The following is a 25,945-nucleotide window of genomic DNA, read 5'->3' on the forward strand; positions in this document are numbered from 1 at the left end:
CTCAAGTTTAAAATGCTCAATTTCACAGCTGGAGAGAAACGATTCAAACTGTTTTCCGTTATGATTTCTTTAAGTGTCTGGACAACTTGGCCGAATACTCAAGCTTGCTATTTCAACTGATTCACAATACAGAACTAGCTTTAATTTTCCAATTTCACATGTTTATTACCGCTACCTAGCGTCAAAATTACAAATTAATCTGTTTGTCAAGGAAACCCGCTTGAACTGCTGAACAACTTCGCCGAAGACTCATACTTTCTATCTCATCTGGTTCACAAGAAACAATTTGTTTCACATGTTTGATTTAATATGCTTGCTAGTGCCAATTAGCAGCAAAATTAAGAAGCAAACGGTTTGCCGTTCGGATGTCCTTGGCTTTCTGAACAACTTTGCTGAAGACTCGATTAGAAATGGAAATCTCATTTGGATCACGAAACAAAACTTGATAAGAGTACTCAACTTCCGATGCTCATTAGTGTCATCAAGCGGTAAAACTTAGAATTAAATTCTTTACCATTCGGAAGTCCCCGACTTTGTGAACAACTTTGTTGAAAACTCGAACTTTCTATCTTATGTGGATCAAAAAAAAAATGTACAAATTTACATGCTCGCTAGCGCCTCGGAAAAATTTTGAACCAAATTGTCAGTCTTCCGGGATTGATGACCGGGATGACTTTCTGAACAACTCTGCCAAGCACTCGAACTTGCTAGCTCTTGTGGATTACAAGATAGAACAATTACGCTCAAAATGACATGCTCACCAGCACCATCTAGTGGCAAAATTTCGATCCAAACTGATTGCTTTTCGGATGCCCTTGAGCTTCTGAGCAACTTTCTATCTCATGTGTATCACTAGATAGATCATGTTTAAAATGCTCAATTTTACATGTTCACTAGCGCCACCTAGCGGCGTAATTGCGAATCAAAATATATTTTCGGAATTTCTTGATCCTTGAACTTTGCTGAAGACCGCACCATTATAGATCATCACCATCTCGAGATATAGCATCATGAATGTTCATGAATCATGAGTTTTGAGATGATGCTAAATTTTTCAGGGTGATTTAATATTCAGTTGAGTGTTGCAATACTTTTCCAAGCGAGGCCGTATTTATATGCTTAGCTTAGCTTAGCTTAGACTGACTACACATATCAATGGTTGCTATTCCGTGATTGACCGAAGTCAGTGAAAATGCACAAAGAAGCAACTAGAAGTTTGGCTGGGATTGGCCATAATCTTCTTCAGTGTACACAATTCAGTGCCTCTATTAATACAGGGTCAATAACGGCGCCGGCCACGTCCTTGCAGTCAGGTGGGATTGGGGGAAGGAATGTTAGTGTGTAACCTCTGCTATTTGGAGACCGTGTTTGCCTCTGCATCTCCACAAAGGTTACTGGGAAGGATGTGTGTTAATGGGGAGGATCGTTGGGTCAAAGGATTCACTTTGATAAGCGATTAGACCATGATAAATAGTTTTTTGTCAAATATAAACATGCTTCTATGAAAATATAATATTTTCATTTGATATGAACAATTTCTTTGTAAAGGAAAATTATGCCGACACTTGAGGTGACGAACCATTCAAAGTTCGTTGAACAAACATCCAAATGTAACATTCCTACAGCTGTCAGGACGAAAGCATGTGTTAATATATTTTACTTATTTGAAAAGAAACAAAAACTCGATTGGCTGGAACATCACAGAACACTCCCACTCTTATGCCGACACTTACAGTGGCAAACCATCCAAAGTTTGTTGAATAAAGTGAACCTTTCGCAAGTCTACACTTGTAGTGTCGAACCATTCAAAGTTTTTTTATAATTACAAAAATAAAGATAAAAAGAAAGGGATGTTTTGTAAACAAAAAAAAAAGTTAAACATAAATAATTCATGAATTAGAGTTTATGTCGACACTCACAGTGACGAACCATTCATAGTTTGTTGAAAAATCATATTTACGTCCTACCGTTGTACCGATTAAATGTGCAGTCATACATATTTTATAGATTAGAAATAGTAGCACGAAACAAGCTCACCAATTGATCCGTCATCCTTGACTGAGCACCAACAATCCACATTCAGCTTAACTCGTTTGCTCGGCTATATAAAAGCACTCAGAGAAAATAGGCGTACGACCCGAGAGGGAAAACAACTGACGACTGCTCGGTCTTTCTTGACGCACCGCCAAGGAGCAATCGTCAAGGTCGAAGATCAAACAGAACTAACCGATCGCGGAACTTTTTCACTTCACTCGACCGACGCGCGACATGTTTGATCGTGCCCTCGTCACCCGCTCCCGCAGAAGCAAGCGTCAAGGTCGGAAGATCAAACAGAACTCCCAAGCGAGGCCGTATTTATATGTTTTAAAAATTACGAAAACAATAGTTGCATCAAATTACACTTATAACTTGGTAGCTAACTTAAAAACATTTTGGAGAAAGGCCGCCACAAGACTTTGGTTCCAGGGCCTCCACGTTTATCAATCCGGCCCTGTTTATCGTATATAAATTGATTATTTAATACATATAGATATATGAAATAAACATGTTAAGTTGAAAACAATGAGATTTTTGAATTTCTCCGAAGTTGTATAATAAGAATCTTCTTCAGAAAATTCAATATACAGTATTCACTTTACAGAAACTGTCATATTTCAGAAACTATCGAAAACATTGAAATTTTACTAAATTTCTCAATTTAAGAAAAGTATAATGAATACATACGCAGTGTGAAGATTTTAAATTGCAAAATATTCAATGATGTAAGTATATCATGAAAAGCTTCAATCAACATTAAAAGCCGTGATACTTTCATACATAAATTTCATGAAAAAAATGTTAAATTGACAACAGTAAGACTTTTCAAATTCCTCCGAAATTTTTCAACGAGAATCTTCAAGAAATTTTCAACATGGCCTTCCACATTCAAGATTTTTTTCGTGCTTTAACAATCCTAAAATTTTACAAAATTTCATTTTAAAAAAAAGTAACGATTTTGTTTTGTACGTTTCTTTAAGTGCTTTACTAAGATATTCTACATTGCAGAAACATTTAAAACTTTTACAGAACTAATTATATAATTAAAAAGAAAATTAGGGTAAGTTTTATTCCAAAATGTTCGATAGAATACTAAAAAAGTTTAAACTAGGACACGATGAAGCTTGGAAAATCACGAAATTACAATTTTCCATTCCTAAAATACTCTTTATATTTGAATTTCCTACAGGAAAAAAATAACTCCTTCAAAGATTCATCGGTGAATTTGGCCAAAAATTCAATGTATTCATAAAAAAGATTATTCAAAAAATCTTTAAGTGACTTCGCCAGAAATTCCCTGAAGTTCTCAATAAGTTCAAAATATTTACATATCCTCCACGAAGCTCTCTAGGGGTTATAGGTATCACAATTTTAAAATGCTTTAACAGTTTGTCATAGAAGTTACTTTACTTTCATTCCATTGATGTTCACCAAAGAGTTGCTTCAGAGATTTTAAAGCAATTTCTTGACAAATACATTTAAGTTTTATACAATACGTTTAATCTTCAGAATAATTTCTCTTATAATTACTCCAAGTATTTACTCAGGGATTTCCCAGTTATGAAATAACTTTGAAAAATTTATTCAAAATTCTATCACAACTAGCAACTATTTATTCTGGGGCTCTTCCAGAAACTTCTATAGGATTTTACAGGAATTTCTTCAGGATCTTGTATGATTATTCCAGAAAATCCTTTCTTCTATAAACTTTTCTTGGGATTTTCTTGGAATTTGTAACGGATTTTTACTCAGATTTAACCAGAGACTCATAAGGACCGTCAGAAATCATGAGGGATATATTACAGATATTTTTCTAAGGATTTACCCAGAAATTCCTGCAGAGGTCTTTCCATTAATTTCCCCAAAAAAAGGTTCCAATGAATCCATGTTGTTTTCTCATTTCCACAATAACCTCTCAGACTTCCAAACAGGATGTTCGCGGACCCCCGCCCATATGCAGAGCTCGCTGGATCGGGCACCTCAAAGCGGGCCATTTTTTGGGGATTACCAAGGTTGAAAAACACTGCTCAAAGCAACTCTTCCAACAATCCGTTAAACAATTTCGCAGATATTCGTGGAAAAATCTAATGGGGAAATTGCTGGAAGATTCCCTGAAGAATCTTAGGAATCTATAGAGGCATATTATCAAAACTTCTTGAGAATGTCTTGGAAAGCTAAGGTATTCTTGATAATTAATTTCTCTGTACGAATGTTTAGAGAAATTTGTAGAAGAATCTTTTTTAAAAAGCTTAAAAAATTCAAATAGAACTGTGTGTACAAATGTCTGAGAAAATGCTGAATGAATTTAAGGAAAAATCAATAGATTACTTAATGCCGAAACTCTTTGAAAACCCCCGGTTTTCAGCAAGAAATTAGAAAAATCGATATTGTATCAACTTCAGCCTGTTCAGCCAAGACTACCAAAAAATCGGAAAGCCTTGCAACCCTGCTTGTCGGGTACGCCTTGTATGTGCAGTGGTTATGGTGGTTTCCCGTAACGCTGCAAGCTAGCTGGCTCTGTCAAGGTGCAAAAATGCGCGTTTCTTCGAGGTAGTTCCAAAGTGGATTTTACACCCCGCGGGAAAACTTTGAAGGGAAAAATAAAAGAAACAGAAGCCGGAAGAGCTTTTCTTCACCACGCCAATGTACAACTTCCGTTTCGTGTTTGCTCGCAATTAACTTGACCGTGGCACACCTTAGAATTATGGCGAGTTGTGAGTTGAGTTTTATTGTGGATTTGGCGTGCATTTAAGTGGGGATCGAGCCTTGAATTGGAGCCAGCACCGGATCGGTGGGTGTGGCCGCTTCAATTGTTCGTAATTAAATTGTAAAATAAAACTGTACGGTATTGTTTGTTTTACCAATATTGTTCGTTTCAAATTGACCATGCGTAATAAACTTTGAAACTGTAAATTGAGTGTCATATTTTAGGAACAGTAAGGTGAGGCAGATGTTCGACGTAAGTGAAAACCTCTGATTTAAATTGGCATGATGTTTGCATGAAAATGCACACTGAATTTTGGTTTTCGGGTAGAACATAAAAATTTTATTTTTTTATATTTTTTTTCTTGAATATTCCACTTAATTTCAAGACAACATGTTCAGGCAACATTTCAATTATTTTTAGGCTCAAACGTCCACACGATAGGGCTAGCTACGCCCTTACAAAAACTATTGAACATTTTTTATTTTATTTCATATGATGTATGTAAATTAGATCGGAAATTACAATTTGTACGTACGAAAATGTAAGCGAACAGCAAATAGTCATAACTTTTTCGAACCTCAATTGATTAATTTAAAAAAAAAACGAGCGCAATTTCAGCACCCTCGGAACACAAAGTATCGTACCCATTAGCCCAAAAAATATGGCACAATAAATTTCGCTCCCATTAAGTGATTAGTTCCACTGGGTCGATTTCGTGACGTCCAAAAACAACCGACGCCTAATAACGAAAACCATTCACGGGCGCCGCCAGCTAACATAACTACTGAACCCGAACCGGTTCTCGCTGCCGGCAACTCGCCGAAACCTAAATGGCACCCATTTCGACGAGGCACCGGAAGATCCAATAACTTCCGCTTCCCATTAATCACACCGGGAAGTTATCCGAAAGCACACATTTCTCTTGCACTGAATTACTCTTCTAGTCCATCTAGTGTACCTACCGGGGCATAATTTCCATAGAGGCACCAGGAAGCACTTTATCACCGAGGATGGCGGCGGCAGTTGACAGCCCTCCGGTCGGATCTTCGGCCGCTACCAAAGCCATACTGACTGGTCCGTCGGTTATTAGGGAGCGGTCCGAGGCCAGCATCGACGAGAAGGACAACGAGGGCTGGGTGCAGTTGCAGGACTCCATCGAGGTTGGCAGGAAAGTCACCGGTTCGCCGTCAATTTGGGCCATCACTCCGAGGTAGATGACAAATGCCAACGAGAGGATGCCCCCGTACAAGGCTCCCTGTGAATTGGAGAACAAAAAGAGAAAACGCCGTCAAATACAAATCAATCAAAACTATGGAAAGCATTCGGATTGATGAAACAAAAACCACATTTCGCTTTCATCGCTGTGGTTCAATATTTTTCCTAGCGAAAACAACGGGTTAGGGAATGCATATTTGCTCTAATATTTGGATTTAATTTCCATTTGGGGGCGTCGTGTCTAACGGTGCATTTGATTGTGCTCACTACTCTGCCCATAACTGCATATTTGTAACATTCGACAAAAGTAGGCATTGAGTAAATGGAATAAGAAGTCTGTATTTTATGGCAGTATGGGAGAAAACTAAAATTTCTAAAAATTACCAGAAACTCAGAAGTGCTTTTTTGAGGCTCATATTTTGTACAACTCATATCGCATACTAGGTGAATAGTCAGAAAATAATTCTGATAGAAATTTCATTGCTGTTACATTATGAGGCTCGTTTATAATCTCAGTGTGACTGTTATGCGGTTATAATTACCAATGTGACAAAACAACTTGGTATTTTTTTCGAATTTTCTAGAACAATCTCACAGATTTCAGTAAGTTGATCGAAAGTATTTTTCATTTGATGACTCTCCATGGTATTAACTCCAATTTGTCAAAAATGTCGAATGTGACTGTTATGCAGTTATGGGCAGTACTGATGATAATCAAAAAGTGGGGTATCGATGGCGAGCAGGACCGAATCAAGGTTCCCTTTATAAAATGATTAATTATAGATCATTATGTAGAGGGGATTCCAGCTCCACATAGCATGAGCATGATAGACCGACCGCAGTTGCTACTCCGTTATTGCAAGAACAGCTGTACTTACACAGGCAACCAACACTAACTATTCAAGAACAGTAACATCCGTAATATGTATCACGCACAGGTTAGTTTCCTCAAACAAACTGGCCAGTTAGGCTACGGCTTCCTGCAGGGCCATGACTAAGTACTGGTGTTCTCATTATTATAACAAACAATTTGGATGCGTTCAAATGCGTGTCAATTTTGGGATGGGAGAGAAATGTTGACTTCCTACTTGCTTTATGGAAACCGAGGAGTCCTCTGCACTTCCACAAGAAAACACTGGGAGTTTGAATATAAGACAGAATTCGTTTATAGTGTGGTTACTACTACTACTGACACAGCTCATTTTTCTGTTTCTCAGAAAAAGTTTAGATACTAAATTTAGTACAAACTTAGTGTGATTTCGTCAGACAATGTTAATATAACCGGAATGTCTATGTTGAATTGAAACAAATTGAACACATTATCACATATTCATATTATATCAGCTTATGTTGTATGAACTCTGTTCATTACCCTCTGCAATCTCTTACGCTTGTTTTTAGGCCTATATTGGAAGAAATTCTTGAATTAAAGTATTGCACAATACATTTACAACTTTTTCAACATTGCATACAAAATGATCAAATTTGGTAGGCTAGATTTCAATCATTTATCGACCAATTTGACTTCGCATAGCACGTCAGACATAACTTGAATTTCAACATATTTTGAGACATTATTCCAATCACTAGTTCAAAAGCAATAACGATTTGACTAAAGTGAAGTTTTTAACAAAACATTATAAACTATTTATCTGATAAGGGGTCATGCACAAATTACGTCACGCTCCAAGGGGGGGAGGGGGCGAGCCAAGCGTGTCAAGCCTTACAAAATTTTCGGAGAAGTCGTACAAAAAGTGTGACAAAAGGGGCGGAGGGGGTCGAAAACGTTAAAATTTAGCGTGACATTATTTGTGTACCATCCCTAATATGGAAGCCCTACACAAAAACTGTCCTTAGCAAACCTGTCCATCTCGTAGAAAACTACAACTTTGTTGAAGATACCATGAGCTCAGTGCCGGATTTGGGTTTCGGGGGGCCCGAGTCAGATCTTTTGACGGGGGATCTTGGTACAAAATGAATGGGAAACGGGAAAGCTTAGTATTATGAAAATAAAATATCAAGAAAGCTCAAGCAAAAATGTTGTATGACTCGAATTTCACGTCACTTTGTTAATGTTGCATGAAATAAATCATATCACCAAATGAATTTTTCATAAAATAAATTATCTGTATAAAACTCTTGGAATGTCTTATAAATAAATAGTAAGATTGAATTTTGAAATCAAATCCAAAATTTGAAATGTTTCAGTTGAAATCAGTACTATTTATATCATTCATAAGATAACAACTACAAAGATTACTTTTGTTCCATTTTGCTGCAGATATTTCTATTTAATGAACATGAAAGTCAATCGTTATTTAATCAATAAGCAAATTGATTATAAATTTTATTTTATTGTGTAGGAATTTTCTTATCTCATACCATTATTGTTATAAAATATGATCCTTCCGCAACAGAATTGCCTCAATAAAATATTCAACTAGACTTTGCCAAGGAGCAACTAGACTTTGACAGGGAACAATCACTTTCAGAAAAGCACATGATCTTTAACATCCAGAATTAGCTGTATGAGCCTTTCCCAAGGTACAATTCCCGTGTCGAAGCGTCGGGCAAATAAGCACCCCGTTTTATCGTAATAAAGACTGCGTTGCCAGAAAATTAAGATAAATATTAACATTATACATAGGTCTGAAGACCTGAACTCTAAGTAATTTTTGATTGAAAATCGTTCAAACTTAGGTTGAAACACACCCAGTTTTTGTATCAATGAGTGAATGTTTTTTCTCTTTGAGTTTAGCAACATGTTCCCTTGTAAGTCTGTATAAATAATAAAATATTAGATTTTTATTATATTTGATGGCTTTAAAGGTAAATTTTAAACCGATTTTTTTTAATATACGTTGGCGTTAGTAAGAAAAATCTGCAATCTTCTTTAACTCAAAATCCGTATCTGCTAGAAGGCTGGTGTCTTCGGTAAATATATTCAGCAGATTTAGGGTTATCTGGATGTGAAAAAAGTAATTGAAAATTAATTTGCTAGGCGGCGCTAGTAACAAATTTGCTTCAATTGTCTGTATCTCAGGATCCTTTTCAGAAAGAAGGTTGGTGTCTTCGTCACTACCTTGTGGTGGAAAATCTGATTAGAAACACATTCACTAGGTGGCGCTAGTAACAAATTGCCTTCAACCTTATTTATCTCCATATCCTCATCAGCTGATCAAGGGCTAACTGACCATAGAAAATCTGATCAAGAATTCAACTGCTAGGAAAAGCTAGTTAAAACCCATTCTTCAATCTTCATTATCTGGACATACTGGAAAAATAAAGGTTCGTGTCTAACAGTGGAATATAATTGAGAAATAATCCGAAGGATGGCGCTACAACCATCTCTTTATTATTTTATATTTAGTATCTCTATATATTGAAATAACTGAACCATATTTAAATTTGTTTTTCATAGCTCTCCTAAACGTCAACCTCAGCGATCTGTGGGAGTCAGTCCACGGAGCGGTGAGCACAGTAGCGCGAGAAGTGGTAGGTACTGCTCAACGGAGACCAAAGAACGGTTGGTTCGACGAGGAGTGCCAGAGAATGACGAACGAGAAGAACTTGGCTAGAAACCGGATGCTGGTGTCTGGTACCCGTCAGAGCAGAGAGCGGTACAAGGAAGCAAGGGCAGCCGAAAAACGGATCCATCGCAGAAAAAAGGAAGCATGAAGATGCAGTGATTGCTCAGGCGCAAGAAGCTATGGAACAGAACAACATGCGACGATTTTACGAGTCCGGAAATGGTGTGCGGAGAAAAACAGCGCCTTCTCCCACCATGTGCAATGACCGCGAAAGAAACTTGCTGACGGATAAAACAATGGTGGCCGCCAGGTGGAAAGAATACTTCGAGTCATTGTTAAACGGAGATAATGTAAGTTGATCTGGTAGCAGAATTCAAATCGATGACGATGGACAGACTGTGGAACCTCCAATGCTAGATGAGGTAAAAAAAGCTATCAATGGGCTGAACAACAACAAGGCTGCTGGGAAGGACGAGTTCCCGGCCGAACTTCTCAAAGACGGAAGTGAGTAGCTGCACGAACTCTTTCACCGTATCATATCGAGGATATGGGAGGAAGAACAAATGCCTACTTGTTGATTGGAAGGTCTCATTTCCCCTTTGTACAAGAAAGGGCATCGACTGGAGCAAGGTATCTAAAAGGGAGGTATTCCAATGTGTCAGATTTCCCATTCCGCCATTTTGAAATGCCAAGTGACAGCTGGCGAGTTTGTTTTGATGGCACATCCTCTCTTTCATCGATGGACCGTCGGTGTTGGGTGGCTCTCACCCGCAGAACTATTCTAATTTTTAACATTTACATGCATTACATACAATTGTTAACCAAATTTTCAAGTTATCAATCAATTATCTGCGACTCAAAACACCGGAACACAACAGCTCATCAATGCTGAAGAAAATTTTCACTTCACTGTATTTATGTTTGTTGGAGTAAACATTCCCTAACAACTCCATAGAAACGGTAGAGTGCAAAACAGTGTATACAAACCCGCCAGCTAGCCAACTCGCCAGCTGTCACTTCCGTAACCAACTGAAGTCCCGTAGCCTGCAATCGAAAACAAAACTCGCGTTATACAAGACACTGATCCTTCCGGTTGTCCTATATGGCCATGAGTCATGGACATTGAAGGAAGTCGACCGGAGAGCTTTCGGGGTGTTTGAACGTGAAGTGCTGCGAACAATACTCGGCGGTGAACTAGAAAAAGGCATCTGGCGGCGTCGCATGAATCACGAGTTGTACCAAGTGTATAAAGAGGTGGATATTGTCAAGCGCATAAAACACGGCAGGCTGCGTTGGGCTGGTCACGTTGCCCGTATGCCGGAAGAACGACAAGCAAAGATAATATTCAACAGAGAACCCGGACGAGGTCGCCGACTTCGTGGTAGGCCGCGCACACGATGGCTTTTTGCGGTTGAGGAGGACTTACGGGCACTTAACGTTCAGGGCGACTGGAAGCGATTGGCCCAGGACCGAGCCCAGTGGAGAAGACTCATCCATTCGGCGCAGATTCATCGTAGCCAATTGTAGCCCATCAAGTATCAAGTAAGTAAGTAAGCTCTCCTAATAGCCTCTTGAAGTGCAATTACATTGATTTTGTGGATTATATTTCGAAATTTCAATTAATCGATTTTCGACGACATTTTGGAGTTAAAAAAAAAGACATGCGACATCACCCTATAGTTTTAAAAATACCAACCAGAGATCTTTTAGTAGCGAAATTCGGAGGGCAAGTGTACCAACTTGAACTATTTGCTCTCAAAGTTTTTCCAATGCTTAATCTACCAATTTTGTATCATGATATTAGTTGTACATTTTCTCATATGCATTTTAAAATGAAAATGTATTCTTAAAGTATTAGTTTTGAAGCTTCTCAAATATTACCCAAAATAACATATTTTTCAGTACTATGGGGAAAGTAAGCCAACCATTTAGGGCAAGAAGGCCACCGATGAAATATCATGTTAAGCAGTACGTTAAGCCTTAAAATCCCGGGACGATTCTTGAATTTTTGAATAACCAAAATATTTTGAAACAATATTTGAAGTAAATGCGGTAAGTTGGTCTTACAATCCTTGGGTGATAAATCCCTCCTGGAGGGGTCAGGTAACGGAAAAAGCGTAGACAGATGGGTCCAAAATTGGCCTTGAACGGATTTCTCAACATCAAAATTAGCTAGAAGGTTGGTGTCTTCGGCAAAGATATTCAGCAGATTGAGTGTTGTCTGGAAGTGGAAAACCTAATTGAGAATTTATCCCACTAAGTGGAGCCAGTGATTTCAGATTTTCAGCAGAACAAGGGCAATCTGGTGGTGTTTTCTAACAGGATTTTATCAATATGCATCTGTTAGGTTAGGCCTTTGCAATTATTATTTATTATTATTATCTTTATTAAAGAGGTTCTCAAATCTTCAAAAAAAAATATAAAAAATTTTTGTCATACAATCCAATTTGTTTTAGAAACAGTAACAGTCTCTCTTCTTCTTCTCGATCGATACTTAAGATATCCTGAATTGAGTGTTTCAGCCCTAAAGCATATCTGTCTGGTTGGTATTGAGGACATTGAGCCAATATATATTCCACCGTAAGACATACTGAGCATATTTCGCATGGTAGTTGCTGTTCATTGGAAAAGTAGTGAGCAGAGTAAGGTGGGGCAAAAGTTCGACCTTAGTGGTATAATCAAAGTTTCCAGGAAAACAATAGCAGTTAAAACAAAACAAATACCATACAGTGAACCTTCAACATATTGGCTATAATTTTGATGAACAAACTTGTGTCAAAATATTTACCCATTTTTAGTTATAACAGTTTCAAAATTGATTGTCTTATTCGAACTTTTGCCCCACCGGTTCAGTTCCTTCAGTTTTCTTTTAATGTCAACTCCAGGGGAAGGTATGATTCTTTGGTTCATCGTTCTTCCAGTTGACGCAAGATGATCCGCTTCTTCATTCTGCACCCCACAGTGCCCTGGTACCCAACATAGAGTTGTAGTTGCAATTGTTCTCTCATCGATTTCTTGTAACCAGGGGTGACTAGACTTCCCACTATTTAGGGCTGACAAAACACTAGCGGAATCAGTAAAGATTACTACCGGTTCGAGCGGTTCCACGCGAAATCGTCCATAAATGCTGAAATCTGACATGTACCATTCCGATTTGGATGAAACTGCGCAGATGTATTAAGTATATGAGACGAAAATTATCTCATATAATTGGGGATCGTTGAGAATCGAGAGTAACTTCTGATAAGGGCGTATGTATTTTTGGCACCACCATTTAAAAAAATTGTACCTCGGAAACCGTTTGTTATAGAGAAATAGTGTCTGAGGAGGGATGGTAGACAATCAAATAGGCTTTGTAAAAAAATAAACACTGAAAAAAAATACTTTTATTTTCATGAACAAATCGAAATTAAACCTTAAAACACAAATTGCAAAAAATAGGTATCTTCGATTTTTTTCAAAATTTTTCTGTAAAATTTCAATGTAAAACCAGATGTTTTAAGCACAGTTTCAACATGGTGCAATCTAAAATAAAAAAGTTTTTCTAAGAGAAACTTTTGGTGCATTTCTGAAAATTCATTTTCTGGCCGTAGAAATGACGTTTTGATGCTGTTATATGATTCTTCACCCAAAAACAATTCAAAATGCTAATAACAATGATCTTCCTAAACTAGCCGTTTTCAAGATATTTAGGATTCAATTATATTAATATCATAAAACTTATGAAAATACGTCCGTTTCATAAGTTACTCCAGATGCTCCACCAACAATGTTACGTTTATCTCTTTCCACATTAATATCCCATGTTTTAAGGACAGTTTCAACATGGTGCAATTTAAAATAAAAAAGTTTGTCTAAGGACAACTTTTTGTGTATTTCTGAAAATTCAATTTCTGGTTATAGAAAAGGCGTTTTGATGCTGCAATATGATTCTTTATCCAAAAACTATTCAAAATTCTAATATCAATGATCTTCCTATAAGTAACCACTTCAAGATATTTGGGATTGAATTATATTAATATCATAAAACTTAAGAAAAAACGCCCGTTTCTTGCATTATGCCAGATGCTTCATCAACAATGTTACGTTAATCTCTGTGCTTAAAACATCTGGTTTTACATTGAAATTTTACAGAAAAAAATTGAAAAAAATCGAAGAAACCTATTTTTTGCAATTTGTGTTTAAGGTTTAATTTCGATTTTTTCATGAAAATAAAAGTTTTTTTTTTTTCAGTGTATATTTTTTACAAAGCCTATTTGATTGTCTATGATCCCTCCTCAGACACTTCTTCTCTATAACAAACGGTTTCCGAGGTACATTTCTTTTAAATGGTGATGCTAAAAACACTTACGCCCTTATCAGAAGTTACTCTTGATTTTAAATGGTCTTTCCACCAGTGGAAAAAACTTATTCTATTATATCTAAACTATGTGCAAAATTCCATTTGAATCCAAGGTAGTCGAGTTTCATCGTTTACCGATTTGGCGTGGAACCGCTCTCCTCTCGTACGTTTCTAAGCGCTAAAAGTATAGCAGCTGCTTCAGCAGAAAATACGGTAGGTGTACCAGTTATGGCCATAGTGGTTCCCTATTTCGCCTCATGTGATATCTTGAATGCCTTCACATTAAGAAAAATCTTTTGTGTTTTAGCAGTAAAGTAAAGGATAAATCTTGATGTTAAAACGTTCAAAAAGATTAAAAATGTAAAAGTCATCCAATTTTTGCATATGGCCAAATAAGGTACCACTATGGCCATAACTGGTGCACTTTCCCAATAGAGCAGCAGTTAGGCAATCTGGTTGCTACCTTTGATGGTTGACTGTACACTCCTATGCCTACTTCACCATTAGCACGAGAACCATCCGTATAGATATGTTTGTGGTTCTTATATTTCCTTTTTAACAGCGCGTTGAAATACGAAGAGACATTTCAAGGTGGGTCTTTAGCTCTAACATGCTGTTTCATTTCCCAATGTATTCTTGGACCAGTTGTATCCCAACGTCTGTCTCCCACTCGATGGAGTCCTGCTATCGGGGGGAGTGTTTCGTTGGCGTATTTCGGAAGAAGGTTCTCTGCCTCTGTCAGGAGGAAGACCTCCTTGTTGTCCCCGTAGGTTTTTTTCAATGAAGTTAATTGCTCTATCCGCCACCGATTTTACAACAATAAACTCAAACGGGAGTAAACCAGCTTTTTTACATGAAGCCAATGTTGGAGAACTTGGAGGTAATCCAGATGCGAACCTGACAAAGCGGTTGTAAGTAGGTGCTAGAGTATTGATGAGAACTTCTATGTGAAGATCCTGATGAGCTAAAAGGTTATGTCTTCCTTCAAAATGTTCAAATGAAGGTTAACAACTCATGGTAGAGTGAAAAGTTATTTTTCAGTGTAATTATTTGTTTGACGTAGATTTTGTATCGAATGTGTTTTGGCAAAATAATGAAAAATCAAATATTATCAACTCTGAGCTCTGTACCTTGAAACTTACTTAACTCGTTGGTCCAAAGGAGGGTTTACTAAATACAGAAGTACCATGCTCTGAGTAGCAAACCAGGCGATGCATTGCGTTTTGATTATTAAAAAGACTGACAGATACTGATTGATATCTCATTAAGCAGCTGCAACTCTGTTCATAAAACAAAGTATACATTCACATTTGCTCTACACAATATCATACCTATTTCATTTAATCCACAAATCTACTGATGACGACTATTGTACCTAAGTGGGCAATACTACATATATTCCAACAAACTAGGCGCATACATCGTCTTCAGCAATTTAGCTGAACATACTGTAACTCAACATTAGACAACAAACAAGCATGCCCTAATGGCTCAGCAGAGAAACATTTTTCACGAATAGTTTCAAAGGCTGAAGCGGGAATTGAACCTTGACGACACTGATCGCATGGCCACAAAGCCCAAAAATTGTTCAACCAAGATCTTGAAATACATTTGAATCCACCTTTTGTTCAGTTGTAATCTGAAAGCTTCACTTACAAAAAATCTTTTCGCAACGTTAGCACTGTAGAGAAAAACTACTTAAACTCTCAATATATCACACTGAATCTATTCGTTCATAGCAATCGCTAGAACCAGAGACGGACAAGAAACCGTTTCCCTACGCTTCCATTCTTCCATCATCATAGCACGCCTTTCCTTACGCCTGATACATAGGCAGTCAGCAAACCAAAAGCAAGCCTCTCTGCCAGAAAATTTCCTTACCCTCCAACCCAAACACTCCCGCATGAACTGGCGTAGATGCAGTCGGACTCCAAGGTCTACAGCGGGCCAGTATAAGTGCAACATTAATTCCTCTCCCTTTCCCTCATTGGTCTGTATTCTGACGTGGCAGGCGTCATTGTTGCCTAAAAATAGAAGATCACCAGCATTTATACACTAAGGATGTATGTTAGTCCCAAGCAGTCGACTGATTGATTCCTTATGGAAGTGCAGCTAATCCGGCAATACTGGAGTAGCAACCATGGTCAGTCAAGATCAAGCTCAAGGCTTAACAAGGACTTTGTGGCCGTTAAGGAAATATACAAAAGATCGATGATATATCATTAGAAGTTATTTCAAATGAGCATGCTCAAACACAATAAAAACATCACACACCTAGAACGACCGACTCTGGATCTATCACAATACATACATTCCTGTTCCATTTCCATCCCCACCTATCCCCATCCCTGGCAATCCGTGCATGAATTGAAAATCTAAAATTCATGAGGTCTCTTCCACTTCGTAAGCACACTTCCAAACACTCTCACACTCACACCCCCCGACGGAAATAATATTGTCATCAATTGTTTGTGCTTATTTGAACACAAATACTCCATTTTCTTGATCAGGTAGCATCCCTCCCCCTCGCACCCGCCCTCATCCGTTCGTGTCTTAACTCTTCTGTAAACATTCGCTGTTCTCCCCGTCTTCCATTTCCCAACCCAAATTCACACGTCAATCATTCGCACCTTCAGCGTATCCTTTTTTTTTTATTCCCGGAAGAAACACAAATTTAGACATGCGATACCTGTGGATAATTTGGCACGGTGGTGGCGGTGGCAGAATTGAAACCATCTTTCATCCGGATTCTCGGAATCCGATTGTACACATCCGGCGAGGAGTGTTAAAGGCACCTGCTGCAAGGGTATGGGGCTAAGCAAGGTAAGGGGAATGATGTGACAAGGATAATATAATGGACGCTGAAGGTTTTTTATGCAAAAGCATGATATTTTGAAGGAATATTGGGAAATTTAAACACTTCATGTTTTGAAAAAACAAAAGCAAACGTATTGCAAATATAATTGAGATTTTTTCATGTGTAAAAAGGGTTTAACACAGAGTTGTGTGAATGATGTTTAGTGTGCTTAATATGAGTCTCGCACTGCCGGAAGAATATGGTACCACAAGCAAACGCGGAAAACGCACAGGTAAAGAATTTCGGAAATCCATTTTTCACTCAATTTATCCAGATATAGGTAGTTCTATTCACTTTCCGTCATGTGTGATGAGCTGTTTTGTCTGCTCCTGAATAAGGATGAATACATCACTGCACAGACATTCTAAAAGACGAACATAGATTTAACTGGAGTCACCACAAGTACCGAATTGGAGTATTTTTCCAAGGTTCGTTTAAACTGAATGCAAAAAGAACAAGTGAAAAAATATAAAAAAATGGCTTTCGAGGAAAAATAACAGCAACCAAAGTGCGCTGTCATCATTCATACGGGCTAAAGTCACGCATAATACCGGTCAATTATGAACCAAATTTATGGGAAGCGAAACAAACATTCAAACAATTTCGCCTTTTGTGCGAACAGTTACCCTTCGCCAAGGCAACAGAGGGATAAAGTGTCGTTAAGTGCATTTAATGTCGAAACTGCATTATTTTATTTTCGATTTTTTTATTTTCGCATCATTAATGCAGAGTTGATTATTTTCAACTCACGATCGTTCGTACAGTTTCGACAGTATGATGACCTTTACATAATCAAACACGCAGGGGGTTTAAAACAATCAGATATTCAATTCTTTGTTCGTAATCAATGTTTAATTCGCATTAATTTTTTCCTTTTTAAGGAAAAAATGAAGATGATATCAGATAATCTAAATCTGAAGCATAGCCTAGTGCATGAGTACAGTTTTACGAAGTTTTCACTTTCAAAGAAACCCGGGAATAAAATGACAAATTCCTCTTTAGTAGAGGTTAGAGAATTGCATCCGCCGAATCCACTATCGAACATATCTCGCATACTCTGAGATAACGCCCTAAAAGCCATTGGTAGCCACGTGTTTCTGACCAAATGAAAGAATAAGCATCCAAACCAACATCACGGGCAGGTAGATAATGATCCTTTATTCCACATAGTGTTGTTAAATAACATGAAAATCCATTCAAATGCTCAGAAACAACGAGCTACACACATGGTTACCAATGGCTTTTAGGGCGAGATCAGAAGTTATGCGAGATATAGTCTTGTGGTATTGCTTGGTGTACAAGTACAGAGCCATTAATGTTGTAATGCGGTCAGATGACAAATACAAAAATCAAATGACAATAATTGAATCCGATCGAGAATCAGTATCAATTATTCGTTGAACTGATCTGTGGTTATAAATTAAGCTAAAATTATCTTCAAGGTACGCAAAATCGCAAGGGTTGTGAAATATAAATGTTAAAAATAAAACACTTTGCTATCTATTAAATCGCTGAATTTATAATGCAAAAGCACAATATTATGGCGTTTCAAAATAATAAACGCCTGGAACCGAGAGCACAAAGAACTGATAATGCATACAGAAATAACACGCAGTGTCGAAAAGTTTTGCACCATCCGAAATACGGTTGAAAACTGGCTATAACAGCGCTGTGAGTGTTTTCACTGCCATTGATATAAATATTGAGCTCCAATTTCCGAATCAATAAAATACATTGATTTTTGCTGCAGAGTCCAACAGGCCCCCTCGACAGAGGCACGATGTTCACCCAATGGGTAATAAACGTTGGAAAACACGCCGTGGAAATTCGCCGGGTTGTAAAAACGAAGATCAAAACAATGGAGAAAAAATGTCGAGGAAACAACATTCGAATGGGGACTGTTTGCTGCAGTGAGGCTGCAATCGAACATGCATCCGAGCTCCCACTACACCAATCGTAACCAAATGAGCCTCCAGAGAGACCAGCACGCGTAGACAACAAAAAAAAAAACTGATCCAACTCCCTCTTTCCACTGTGGCAAATTTGCGCCACCGAGTGCCTTTGGGGAAAAAAATGTTTAATCTACTTTTTTGTACTTGTTGGGACCACGGTGCCCTTCAGAAAGTGAATATCAGAAAAACATCTCTATCAAAACTCTTTGCTCACCAGTCGTTTTCTATGGTATACCTCCATGTTTTGGCAACATTAAGAAAAAACGTGGGGCCCGTTTTTGAAGCCACGTTTGTTTGATGGTTAAGTCCACAAATTCAAAGGACATCGAAAGTTTTTAAACGGTTTTTCATTCATCATAAAGAAGAAATATTCCAACGAAACATCAATAAAAGTAGGTTTGTATACTTGTTTTTAATTATGATTCATTACATATAATCCAATTGCAAATGATATGTAATGTTTAGCTTTTCGGTAGGTTTGTATAGTTATTTGTAAACTCTGGGTGGAATTAAGAGTAGAAGATCAACAAAACTTTGGATAATGCCTTTTTTTTGAGGTCTCAATGGATATACAGTATTGGACAAAACATTTGTAACATATTCGATTTTCCATGCAAAATGCTCAACTTAAGATAGTTAGATCTTTGTTTTTTTATGGACCGATGTAAATTGAGTTTTCACAGTTTTTTTTTATAAATAAATTGAATTTTAACATATATTTTTGAGTATTTTTTTCCAACCACGAGTTCAAAAGCAGTAACGGTTTAACAAATGTACATTTTAAGATAAGCAGTTTTCATATCGTGCTCAGCACAAGGAGGTTTTTAAACTTGTACAGGTATGTTCCGTTTTTATCACGTTCCGATTTTGTCACGTTCCGATTTCGTCAACAAATTATTCCGTTTATATCAACACAAAAAAATGTTTTTTCTTATTTTTTTAAAATGCTTGGAATTTAAACTCAAAACTTATTTGAAGCTATTTAAATGTTTTTCATTAGCCTCAGGGTTGAATTTTCGACATTATGTTGGCGTTGATCACCTATGATACATGGTAGGTGTCAAGTCATATACGATTCAATAAGGTTCGATTCCTTCCTATCCGCTAACTAATTGAAGTTTTCAAATTTAGCATGGGCTGATGGACAAGATTGATGCATCTTTCAACATTCGAGAGTTTCTCTGGCCACGTCCTAGCAACCAGGCTTGACAGAACTCCTCTACGATGCAAACATGAGGCGATTTTGATGTTTTATTGAGGATTTAAAATTGCACTCAACATTTTCAACACAGATCCTCAAACGATTCGAATGAGAGTGCAAAAAAGTATGAAGATTTTTTTCTGGTTCTCTTTCTCTCTTGCTGCTAAGGTCACATTTACCCACACTTTGAAAGAACTCTAGAGTGTCCCGCCCAAACAAAACAGCACTCGCGGAGTTGTTATGGCACTTTTGTTATTAAATTTTGCTCTGTTCTGCATCTTCCTCGCTGATTTTTCGATGCCTCTCTGCTTAGTATTTTTCAGTCTCACGAAAAGGTAACGGGAGCACGCTGCTCTAGAGTATGTTACTGAACTCTGATGATGTACAGGAGTATAATCAAGCCTGCTGGCATCGTCTGGAATTCGTGTTGCAGAGACCTCTCCTTATTCTTATATACATGGCATCATATAATTTTCTATGTCAATGTGATAGGCGTATATTAATGAGAATGAACTCAACAATATTTAAGCAATGGCATGGAACATTATCGAGCTCATTTTATTTTTGATAAGACTGTCGATCCCGTCATATTTTTTACATTATCTTCCATTTCTCAAACTCGATAACATTACACAGATTATAGCATTAGCCATTGATTAGGTCCTGTTTCAAGGGTAGGGGAAGAGGTCCAGCAAAACTAAACAATCTATTGAAATATTTGGAATCTTCATACAATAAGTTTGCATCGGGGAAGATAGAAAAGGACTGATGGCTAACAGTTTGAGAAACTGTTGATACTGAATCGTCTCACGTCACGCACGTTTCCATCTCAAATTTGTTGGGATCTTGATTTTTGGGCGGACACGCACCTCTTCGTGGAGACCAAAAGTTTAATAAAGAGCTTATACCAACTACCTTACGCTTATTCATAAACCTTAGCAAATGAGATTCTAACCAAAAAGTTCTATTTTGGCTATGCTTGTTCTGGAGTTTGTACACTTTGTGTTCTTGATAAACGTATTCAACATCGTTTTACCAAACAATAAAGTAGGATTTTTATTTAGGTTAGTGCTAGCAAATTCGTGATTCAACGGCAAACAGTAAAGGTGGCGCTGTTCTAGAATGTCGATTAGTGCATCCCAGTCGAAATAGTGAAGAAAAATTGCCCAATCATTCTACAGAATAGATTTTGACAATTAAAGTCACAGGACACCGTAAATATTCATTTAAGGTTGCAAAACTATCGCAACATATCCCCACAATTAATCACCAATCGGATGTGTGCAAAATGTACCTTAGCAAAATAAAAAAAATCTCTCAGTTGGTAACTGCGGAAGTGTTTATAAGAACAGTAAGCTCAGAAAAAGGCTCTTCCTCAGTTGGGATGAAATGTCTGTATGGCATTACATCTCAACTGAGGAAAGGCTTTTTTTTTCAGATTACTGTTCTTATAAAAAGCAAAAGGATAAGCATGGATAGAAGAAAAAGAAATTAATTCGTGTTAAATCTTTCTTGAAAAAAGACAATTATCAGCTTGACCCACTACCTTGTAGTTATTTTTACAAATATGACGCATCTCATTATGTAAAGCACATTTATGTGATTATCGGTTTCATAGTCCATGTTAAATACAATGAATATCTAACCAACAAAACTTAAACTATGAAAGATCTATCGCATTAAATAATCATATTGATTGATTACAGACCCAATATCGTAAATAATATTATACGAATCAACAATCTTAATACCAACCACAGCTCCAAAACATCAATACTGTGCATTTATATGATGAAATTGTGTATTATCCTGGCAAAACTGCAATTTTGTTTTAAAATTTGTAAAATATTTTGTCTAAGAAAATTATTCCGTTTTCGTCACGGTTCCGTTTTTATCAACTGAAAATTGCCGATCGTGTTGATAAAAACGGAACATACCTGTACCAATGCCTCGAAAACAAAACCAACAAATCATACCTAAAATTTTGAAGAGTACAAATTCAGAGAACAAAAAAACGACCGCGCTGAAAACTTGATTGAACTTGACTTGTTCTATGGGATCTCCTATATAAATCGGATTGTTTTGCGAGTATGGGCAGTATAAATATCGAACATTATTAAACTTTCATGTACCTCGGATGTTTCCAACGAAAGCAGGTAGGAGAGTGCTCTGCTGTTAGTCCAATCGATTTCCATAGCAGTCATAGTCCATTGCTCTTGCGGTGGGTCATTTTTCCTGAGTCATTTGAGGCTAGCTGCCTTCGAAGAGGGTCAGTTTGTCTCAGGCACCATCTGATGCTGACGGAGGATGGATGTGCTCCCAAAAGCATGGTCTCCCGTGCGGCGTCTTCTGGTGGCTGGACGGTTTTTTTGTGGAAGGGCTGGGAATTGAACCCATGATCTTCCGCTTATGATGCGAAAGCGTAACCTTAAGGCTACGGACCCCCCGTTGTACAGTTCTTGTTCGAATTCTACAAAGATCAATAGGAAGATTTAATGTAATGAAAAGATCCCACTATTGACACTCTTCATAGAGACAGCGAAGGCGCACCCTTTTTTCCAATATAATCGATTTAATTACTGAGGAATCAAATCGGTAGTACTGACATTTGACTATGCAACAAGACTTTAGTTTGATTGTTGTTTCGTTTGAAAATTAGTCTCAGCACCAAAAAAAAGGCAGAAAAACCTAATCAAGTTAGAAATCTGCATTCACTTGAGTCCTAGAATTAGCCGTGTTTAATAGTTATTACCTGAGAGAGAGGTGACAGCTGGCTTAGATTTCGAGCTCCCAAAAGTCAAGGGAACCTGTCATCAACTGTCACTGGAAAATCAGAGCGTGGAAACCCGTCAAAATTTGGCCAAACTAAAAATGGATATGATTGAAAATTCAGGTTGTTTTCCTGTGATCTCACATATAAAAACGTTGATTATTTATTAAATTGCTACTGATTTTTTTTTAATTTTATGATCTTTTCGATAACAAATGGAATATGAAAATGGTTTGGCCCAGTTTGTGCTCTCTGAACCATTATGCACAACCCAAACATGAGAAGAAGAAATCAAAGAAGCCGAGACAACAAGCCAGTTGTCAGTGAGCTGTCTCCTCTCTCTCAGGTTATTATTCATAATTATTTTCCTGGCTTCAAGTGTAGTCTCGAGACTAGAAAACGCAGAGTCTTCAACCATCTGCTAGAAAAAATAAATTCAATGTTTAGGTGTTTGTCAGTCACAATAACTTTGTATTATTTATCCAGGAACACTTAGAGTTTAAAACTAACTCAATAAATTAGGTGTTAATTGTACGTTTCTTTTGATAATCATGGTAATAAAAAACCGAGGATCTTTTAGTAAAGGAAATTTAAAGGACTACCCTGGGCATACAGTATATTTTAACACTAAGCTAAGAAGCAGGCTCTGTTCAGTTGGAATGTAATGCCAGAAAGAAGAAGAAGAAGAAAAACTCGTTTTAAAAGCTCTTATTTCCATTGAATTTGTGGACCTAAACCATAAAAAGAACGTAACTAAATTTTTTTTAGATTTGACTAACGAACAGAAATTATGTCCGATAATAACGATCTGGAGCGCACCGTGACAGCCCTTACAGTGATGGCTCTCGCTGTTGGCAACGCACAACCATACATTCACACGACTGACTGCCGGACATGAATGAACAAAATCGTTTATTTTCTTTACATGATCGACAATTGTAATGCAAATATGCGTGTTGGCAAAGCCAGTTTTGTATTTTGGCACAATTTCCTCTATCCGTGGTTATGATTGACTCCTGGGGAAGCTGTTACCATTTTTTTCTGTCAAGTTTTCTAAGTAAAAAATGTAAAGTCAGTATTTGTTCAGACTGAAAGTCAATTATGGATTTAAAATACCAGATTGCAGGAAAAAATACAAAGTTCTGTTTCTAATTTAGAACAATATTAGCAAAAAAGCTATAAATATTACAGCGTTACAAATTCTCGATCATATTCAAAAGTTACAAAATCATCCAACCGTGAATCGCATGAGTCCGCCGTTTTAAAAAGCGCAAAAATTTATGACCCACCCGAACGCACCCAACACGTGTATGCCGCGATCCGGAATTGGTTTAACTGAGATTTTCGTTGGAACTGATTTGCATTGGATTCACATTTTTTTTGGCTGCCATTTGACGGTTTCCGCGTGCCATCCGATTGCTTAGTAAGTGTGAAAAATTTGCAATTCATAGCGCGGCGGATGCAGTGGGTTCGTGAGGGGGGATGTGTATCAATTGAGAAGCGACCAGTTCAACATTTTTACGAGGTGAAATTGAAATTTTCAAATTGGTTTAACAAATTAATTATTTCGCTACTTTTTCTATGTGCACGCTCTCTGAATTGATTGGGTACAATGTCGTCAGGTGGGAAACGTACATCGATTGAAATGACTGCAAAATCGTTTTGAAGTGAGCGCTGAGTGACGCTAGGTCATTTTTCCTTTCGATTCTACTACCCTCAGCAGCTCGTGACAGCTCGTTGAAAGTTTTAACGTTTGATAATACCGCGCATCACTTTTCCTACTGCAATCGTAGTTTGACAGCCTTGCATGAAATTGTTTTCGGGAAGGTAATAGCTACGGAAATATATCAGTCATTTGGCATACACCAGTATGCTTTGAGTAAGCGTGCTACACTTCTCCTTGTTTTCCTGTGTAATATTCGGTGAAACAAAATGATATTTTATCTTATTTGTAGAAAATATTATATAATAATGAGATATTAGAATTAAAAACGCTGGAGTCAAAAAACCAGTTACTTATGGAGGGTGGTCAACATAGGGAAAAAGCTCTAAATCGGATTTAAAAATAGTGAAAAGTTCTAGAATTGAAGAACTACAGAAACATATGTTTGGGCGACGTTTGTTGAAATTGAATGGTCTTTGTCTACAAATAATAAATTTGGCTAATTCATTTCATGTGGACCACATGACAACACAAAGCAAAGAGCTTAATTATAACAAACAACTTTGTAGGAGACAGTTTATGTCTCAAACATTCAGTACACTCAATAATTACCGGACTCGACATGTAATCAGCTAATGACTATTACGGAACGGTTCTGAACGGATTATTTCTATAATACCTGCTTTCGTAAAAATTAACCATGTCATCGTGATTGTACTTTGCTTTTGAATGACACAAATAGAGTCATCATAGGGAACTCCGTTGCCTCGCGGTCAGACACTATGAAGTAATTCTATGCTGAAACTAGTTGTGTTCGATTTCCGTACAGTTTTCTATGGCAATTTCCTTGACTTCTCTGGACTGGACGAAGCAGCGGAGTCTTAGAACACCAAGCTGCGGAACAGGGTTCGTTGCCTAAGGGACGCAACAGTAATGTGCATAATAATAGCAGTAATAGCATCAATTTTCCTTCTATTTTGATTGATTGAAATCCATACACCTGTGATTTCGCAGGGATATCGATATAGTATCCTCTATTGTCGTTGTTATGAAAGGTAGGGTAAATTATAGGCCTTTTATTATTGAGCTAGATGACATGACTGTCCTCAAAGTTTCCATTTTTTTTCTAATGTCACAAGTAATAAATACCTACTTTTTATCACGACGAACCTATAAAAAAGCCTTTTCATAAACCGACTTGACTCAGGATTGTTCAAATTCTGTATACCAATTGATTTATACCATCAAGATTACAATCCTGCCATCGATTTGCAACATCATGATTTTCAAACATCGTTCCATAGGCAAACCTATCCAAGTCTAGCGCAATTGATTTCCCTTCTTATTATTCTGACAATGATTTCGATTATCGTTCCACTTGGGTACATCATTCCTTCGCTCCCCCAACTTACATACTAGACATCAGAACTCGTTTCGACATAATCACCTGACAGCGCGCGCCAATGAAGTGTGTATGCAAGGGAAGCAGTAATGGAACATCGCTTGAAATAGACGTTACTTCAGCTCGCTCACGAATCAATTCCCCCGCGAGGACCTACTCCTTTTACCTATGGAACCGCGGCAACTTTGTCGTTTGCTTATCATATGCCGCTACTTTCCCACTACCTTTCCCGACTTTCGCGACTCCGTCAACATCAACCGTTCAATCTT

At 37.5% G+C, this 25,945-nt stretch overlaps 1 protein-coding gene across 2 annotated transcripts in view; it reads right to left on the bottom strand.

Annotated features, from left to right (window-relative positions):
* The window catches only part of LOC5567814 (sodium-coupled monocarboxylate transporter 1), a 269,027-nt gene that overhangs the window by 51,903 nt on the left and 191,179 nt on the right, over positions 1-25,945 (bottom strand). For both annotated transcript variants that reach the window (XM_001657669.2, XM_021839878.1), the window contains exon 11: positions 5,707-5,999. In XM_001657669.2, coding sequence (XP_001657719.2) covers positions 5,707-5,999 — 293 coding nt within the window. The remainder of the gene's footprint in view (positions 1-5,706; positions 6,000-25,945) is intronic.

This window comes from Aedes aegypti, chromosome 2, assembly GCF_002204515.2.
Source record: "Aedes aegypti strain LVP_AGWG chromosome 2, AaegL5.0 Primary Assembly, whole genome shotgun sequence".
NCBI lineage: Eukaryota > Metazoa > Arthropoda > Insecta > Diptera > Culicidae > Aedes > Aedes aegypti.